Genomic DNA, 6923 nt, shown 5'->3' with positions numbered 1-6923 from the left:
AGACCCCAGTATTTGCCATCGTAACTTACGAATGTGGGGTGGGGTGGCGAAATACCCCATCATGATCACTAAGGGGTCACAGAGTACCGACGGAGCACTGATCTGACTGTTTATTTGGTTAAAACCAAAATGTTAGAAAGTTCATGTTCAGTGAAATCACTGAACAAAGTGAGGAAGCTGATGCACTTTTAAATGTTGTCTTCTTTGGACCACGACAGCTGTAACTAGAGAACGGTCGAGGAATCTGGCTGTTCATTTGAAGCAGCTACTGCAGTTCATGGAAATTGGTACATTTAGCAAAGTGTGATACATGGTCTGATTTAGATGAGTGAAATCATTGAACAAAGTGAGGAAGCTGATCCACTTTGACATGTCTGTTGTGAAAAGACTTTATTGGATTCCTACATCCTGGTAGGTCTGGATAGCTGCTTGTCCCTTAAAAAATTAAGGGGGATCCCGTTTGGATCTTTAGCCATCAGAATTGTTGTCTGAAGGCCAAGAAAGATGCCTAGACGATTTACTTTACCATCATGGCCTTGCTATATTGGTCCATTTGATTGACCTTTATTATAATTATGTATTTATTTTATTTTCAGTTGTTACAGCTGGGACAGACATGACTGGGGGATAGGACAGTGAGAATGAAAGAAAGAGAAGGAGAGAAAGAAAAACAGAGGAGAGAAGAGATTGTTGTATATAGCATTCGTATTCTATTTTTATCTTATTGTATATTTTTATTCTATTTTATTCTACTGTATATAGTATTTTATTTATTCTATCCTGTACAGTTGTGTACTGTATTTATTCTTATTGTATTCTAATTTTTGCCTCATAACTTTTGCACTGTCCACTTCCTGCTGTGACAAAACAAATTTCCCACGTGTGGGACTAATAAAGGTTATCTTATCTTATCTTATCTTAGATAGTGAGAAACGGGGGAAGAAAGAAAAACACCTGAATCACCTGTCAACAGAAGAAAAAAACAGAAAACAAACAAAAAAGAGCAACATAAGAAATACAACACCATCACACAATAAACTAGATAACAGTAGATACTAAAGGTAGCAGCCAAGAAAGGTGTAGCATGTGTCTGTGAACACCCGTTTGTACACCTGTGTGGATCAGCGCACTTGTATTCAAAAAGTTTCTCCATGTAACGATCTGCTAGGGAGTGTGGGGAGCAATAGCCCCGTCCCCCAGTGCATGAAGCAGGTATGGAAGGAGAACTAGGCCCCAGACATCCAGAGGGCCCAGAGTACGAGAACCCAGGGAGGACGACCAAAGGGGCAACCGTGCCACCCTCCTGAGAAGAGCTGAGGAGAGCCCCAGATGAGGGGTCACCCAGCAGCCACGGAGCAGAAGCCAGAGGGGGTTGCAGTGATGTGCCTGTGGGCTCTGCCGGCAGCCAGCTGTGCCAGAGAGGACCAAGCCCCACGCCCAGAGGCCAGAGGGCACCCCACCCCCCGGAAGGGGCCCAGCCGGGCCACAGGCGCCAGGCCTGACTCTCCTTTTTCCTGACTTCTGTGTCTGAAAACAGAGAAGAACATTTCATGATTTGGAGGATATAGCATCAACTGAAATCATTTCCATTAATGGTAAAAAAGAACAGTAAAAGCAGTGAGTTTGTTCCTGCATGTGTCTGTGAGGCTGAGCTGCTCTGATGTTGGAGTAGAGAGGATCTGCCTGGTTATTGGAGAAGTGGATGCTGGTATACTGAAGATCATCCTGCTCCTCTGGCTGTCTCTGATCAGGTAAACACTGTATAGGAAAAAAGAAAATCTCAGCTACAAATGTGATCAAATGTATTTCAGTTAAAGAACAACAGCAAAGAAGTATTTGTGAGTCCAACAGGAAGTGTAAAACCAAAATGTTGGTTATTTGTGCAACACTGATGTGACTGTTTTCACCTGTTCTCCGTTGTTGGCTCTGTCTTCAGATTCAGCAGATTCCTTGAACATCCTCTTTTTTTCTGGTTGGGACAATTCATGTAGAACAAAATAATGACATTCATAAACTGTTAAAATCAAAGTTTATCTCACAAACAATAATGTAACAGATCTGCTCACTGAATCCACAGGAAGACAGAAGAATATGACTGGCAGGAGAACAGCAGCAGTTACTCCAGCTGCTTTTAATGTTCCTGTTCCTGTGGAAACAAATATCAAAATAAAACACTGTGTATATAATGGTATACCATATCATAAATAAAATAAAAAAAACAAAGACTGTGTGTCCAAACTTTTGACTGGTAGTGTGAATTAATTTGTAAGAAATAAAAATATGCAATGCCCCCAGTGCAATGACCTGCAGCTCTTTATTTCAGATTTTGTCTGAAACAAGAGTTAATTGTTTTATGTCCGTCCTTTAAAGTCTTAACCCTCTGTGGTTGGATCTTACCTTTGGATGTTTACACATTCTGCAAATATTTTCCAAGAACACAATGGGCAGCTGTTTATAGGGGAATGTGGTTTAATGCAGTACAGTTGTTATTATTATCACTTGTCACATCACAAAAATAACATTCATATAAGAAATAAAATTGTCTTGTGTCAACTGTATATGGTGTTAAATAGGCATATACCAGCGGTCCCCAACGCCTGGGCCACGGACCGGTACTGGTCCGTGAGTCGTTTGGTACTGGGCCCAAGAGTTGAGGCTCGGGAGTGAAATGTATGGTTTTCAGGGTTTTTATCATTAACTCTGTTTCCCTGAGTCTTTACCGGTGTTGTAGTTGTGTGTCTTATTTTGAAAGAACTATTTACGCATTACCACAGCGACCAGTGAGCATTAAGGGGCAGAGGAGGATGTTACTCTCAATGTTGTTGGTGCATTTCAGGAGGATGCTGCTAATAAAGTTACACAATTACACAGCAAATTTGCATTTATTATTATATTTACAAAATAACCACAGTTTTTGTCTTGGTCATATCATTTTATTTTGTTGTATTAACCGCGACACCTTAAAGGCCGACCTGTGAAAATATTGTCTGACATTAAACTGGTCCATGGCACAAAAAAGATTGGGGAACGCTGGCCTATACTACTGTACTTTAATGTTGGTCATAAGGGTGGTACTTAAAGAGCCACATATTTTATGAGGTGGTACTCATAGTGAAAAGTTTGAGAACCACTGGCATAGATCACAGTTCATGTCTCAAAACATTCCAAACCTGATCAGCTTTAGAGGTTAAACAGTTTACCCCTCGTCTTTGCAGCCTAAACCTCAGAGAGTTTACGTGCCTAACGCCCACATCATGCCAACAGAGAAGAAACGGTCAGCGCTTCGCTGGAAGATCAGGAATGATTCTATACAAATTCAGCTAATGATTACACTCTGCATGTTGTTTTTACATACTTTTATTCAACTTTTGTATTTTTTATTATTCGAGTTATGACTCTCTTGTTACAAACAATAAAAACAAAGATAATGTGACTTATGTTAATACATTACAGGTAATCTGTTTTAAGGAAAGTCAGAGTAGGGTAGTTTAAACGGGTAGAGAGGCGTGTAACGCTCATCGTGCCAGAGCAGCTTATCCTCCAGAAACTTAACCGTTTCCAAAGTGAGGACGATGGCTTCATGTTTCAGCATGCTGTGGACATTCAGACCTGAGAGAGAAAATATGACAAACTGTGTGAGTTTTATATAACAGATTTGTTACATATAACATTTAAAACCCTGAGCTTTTTAACAACTGTTTAATTAAACTGGCATGTTAGAGGTCCAAAGACACAGTGCTGCAAAGACTTCAATGCATGAAATATTGTTTGAAAGCATGAACAGAAATAATACATTTTACCATCTGTTAAAACTGAGTCACACTCAGTGTGAACTCACCGATTGCTGGAATGACGTTCACTGTCTTCAAGTTTGCCGTGGCCTGAAGGATGTTTTCAGAAAAGTCTTCACCTCTGAAAGCAACAACAAAAACGTGAGCACTGAGCAACAGTGGGCGTCCAGTGGTGGATATTCAAACAGATTTGAAAGTTGATCATTTGTACAGAAGTGCTGCTAAAGATACTCACACATCCACTATTAACACAGACTCTCCCCAGTGTCTGTGTCTGATGAGGTCAAGCAGGTACTGAGAGTCTGGTGTGGGGATGTTCAGGGAGTCCACAATGTGAAGATCATCCTGTGTCAGCAAGCAGTTCAAAAGGGGGGAAAGTATTCAGCTGTCAAGAAATGTTACGGATACGTAATAATGTAGTTAAAGTCATCATGTATCCTATTCTCATATTTGTTATGTGCTCTAATTATAGTGTCACAGATAAAGAAAGGATTTTCTTTCTTTCTTTTGAACACTTACAAGTTCGTCAGTGTCACCAATCTGCTACAAACCAAATACTCTCACGAAATGATATGAGAACATAAAGGGTGAAGAAATTCTCCATTTAAAACAAGTGGATTTATCTCCTCCTCTCTTTAAGCCAACTTTCTTCTAAGTGGCTAACCACTGCAAACAAAGGGTCTGAACAATAGGTGGGTGGGGCTTCTGTATTCACACGTGTGAGATATCTGTACGGGTTATCGCCTCTGTGACATCATAACAACAGCACTTGTGATAAGTGGGTGACAAAAACAGCTGCTTGTGGACACCGTAATATGTCACTGCATGTTTTTACAACTCTTATTACAGATGTTATGAGCCTCTAACATCACTAGCAGCTGTATTTGCTCTTCAGGTGAAACAAAGGGGTTTCTCTTACCTGAGCCATCTTGGAGCTCAGCCCAACTTTGAGTCCTTGCACTCGAACTTTCATGGGTAACATGTAGTAGTAACTGGTGGGACCTCTGGGTCCATGAGACACTCCACCTGAATGAAACACAGAACCAGTCAGACCATACTGGCCTCCAGCATGGGAATCCTTCCAGATCAACTCCACTGAAGGGTGATCATGTTTCTGGGAGTCATGACACAGAGACGAGCACACGCTGGACTATGAAACAGAGATCTTCATTTTCAGTTATATTTGGAAAAAAGGAGGGAAAACAGCAGACACGGAAAAAATGAAAACAAAAGTTTTACAATAAGATCAAAAAGAGACACCTCCTCTCCATATGGGTGATCGGATGCTTCCATGCCGAGCTCGTCCACTTCCTTTCTGTTTCCAGGGTTTCCTGCCTCCACCGCTGACCTCTGACCTGACTTTAGTGTGGGCGTGACTCTGAGATGTGAAGACAGCCATTAGTCTACTTTTCATTTTCTTTATCAGCCGCAATAAAGCTCAAACTTTTCTGCATTTGATCGTCTTCCTCTGTCATATATGCACTGTTACGTATTCCTAATGTGGTCATTTCAGTTTCTCCTGCCTGCTGTTCAAAACACATCTTTGCAAGCAACAACCAATCAGAAGAAGTTCTAATTTTACTGTTGTCTACTCTCCACGGATGTGAACTGTAAAAGTATCAAATTAAATTTAAATGTAATAGCATAATCTTAGCTCAATGTAGCAACACATGATGAATAAAATGTTCCTAAGCTTAAAGTGCTTGATTATGTGATATATATTACAAAAAACTCAAATGCAATTGACATTTTTAAATAGTAACTTACAATCCTTTTGTAATTTCTCTGCCATGTTTCAACACTGTGTAGAATATCAAGCCTGGGGAATGACAACAAAGATTAACTTGCACATTTCAGTAGGTGCTGTGAAATGTGTAGAACTGAATGGAAAGACTGTCAATAGTAGCTTGGTTACCTCGGAGGAACTGCAAACACATCAGGGTGAAGTTGAGCCACACCCAAAGGCTCGCTGTCCTGTCTCTCCAGAGACTCCACCCAGGTCTGCACAGGGGTCAAGTGAGCAGGAACTGCAGCATCACACTTCCTCAGAGGAGGCAGAGAGGAGTCTGCAGGAGGTGGTGGACGCTCTGCAGGAGGGTATAAAGCAGCAGTCAGTGAGGAAGATTTTCATGTATCCCACCCACAATGATAGCAGTGTTATCAGGGAAATCACAATATTTGGCTTTTGGAGGACAAACAATAACACTGAATAAATCTGATTTAAAATCCATTTTCAAACATTACATTTATCTATCAAGTACACAAGCTTCATACTTAATCTGTCAGGGTCCACGAGGTTGGTGGGCAGCAGTAAGTTTGAAGGCAGAGCGCTCTCATTAGAGAACGAGGAAGCGAACTGAGAGAGGGGGAGAAAAACTTGATGAACAAAAAACACTAAAAACAAAGACAAACGGGTGTTATATTAATCTTATACACACATACTCAGATATAATGCTGCACTATAGACGCTTCTTTTCTATATCTAAAGAAATTAAATAACAGCAAAAATGGCTCCAGATTATTATTGCTACCATTTGGACAGAACGCTGTTATCTGCCTTTGGGTGATTTGAGGATACAGAGCGCGGTTGAGGTATGTTTTTCGTCACTCACCCTTTTAGCGACTCCTCTGCCACGAAATATGAAGGAAAATCGAAGCATTTCGGCTATTTTTTGTTTGTTCTACAAGCTTACACTGTTAAACTGCTCTTAAATAATTTGAAAACAACATGATAAGGGGGATGACAGGCTGCATCAAAGGTCGAGGACGCTTTTCCGTGTGGCGTGCTTGTGGCGCGTCTTGATGACATCACTCAAGTAAAGTGGCACCATCTATTGGTTGGACGCAATGACTGTAGACTGTTTTCTACAGTCATTGGTTGGACGTGGTTAAAGTGACAAAAAGCTTTTTTTTCACCATCCAACTTAAAAACAAAGAAAAACGTTAGACAATAACTGATAATAAGTGCAATAATCTTTTCTGGCATCGTTGTATTTTTACTCAGTTGTATATAGCATTCGTATTCTATTTTTATCTCATTGTATATTTTTATTCTATTTTATTCTACTGTATATAGTATTTTATTTTATTCTATTCTGTACAGCTGTGTACTGTATTTATTCTTATTGTATT

General features: G+C 40.3%; 1 protein-coding gene across 1 annotated transcript; it reads right to left on the bottom strand.

Annotated features, from left to right (window-relative positions):
* Positions 1-3341: 3341 nt before the first annotated feature.
* Positions 3342-6607, bottom strand: mrpl4 (mitochondrial ribosomal protein L4). Its single transcript, XM_005751694.2, has 9 exons — positions 6404-6607; positions 6066-6147; positions 5707-5878; positions 5559-5610; positions 5052-5169; positions 4711-4817; positions 4027-4136; positions 3839-3912; positions 3342-3609 (listed from the first exon to the last, which is right to left on the bottom strand). Exons 1-9 carry the CDS (start codon positions 6449-6451, stop codon positions 3464-3466), a joined length of 909 nt encoding a protein of 302 aa, XP_005751751.1. The 5' UTR covers positions 6452-6607; the 3' UTR covers positions 3342-3463.
* Positions 6608-6923: the final 316 nt, after the last annotated feature.

Source organism: Pundamilia nyererei, unplaced genomic scaffold (genome assembly GCF_000239375.1).
Source record: "Pundamilia nyererei isolate P.nyererei 1_Seehausen unplaced genomic scaffold, PunNye1.0 scaffold00322, whole genome shotgun sequence".
Classification (NCBI taxonomy): Eukaryota; Metazoa; Chordata; class Actinopteri; order Cichliformes; family Cichlidae; genus Pundamilia; species Pundamilia nyererei.
Note: the sequence above shows the minus strand (reverse complement) of the source record. Positions and strands in the feature narration are given on the sequence as shown.

What these genes read in the sequence shown, in the direction of transcription:
- mrpl4 (XM_005751694.2), bottom strand. Translation starts at nt 6,451, where the DNA reads ATGCTTCGATTTTCCTTCATATTTCGTGGCAGAGGAGTCGCTAAAAGG. An exon ending in TGAGCTCCAAGATGGCTCAG is followed by an intron (nt 4,137 to 4,710) that starts GTAAGAGAAACC and finishes TTGCTGACACAG; the next exon opens with GATGATCTTCACATTGTGGA. An exon ending in GAACGTCATTCCAGCAATCG is followed by an intron (nt 3,610 to 3,838) that starts GTGAGTTCACAC and finishes TTTCTCTCTCAG; the next exon opens with GTCTGAATGTCCACAGCATG.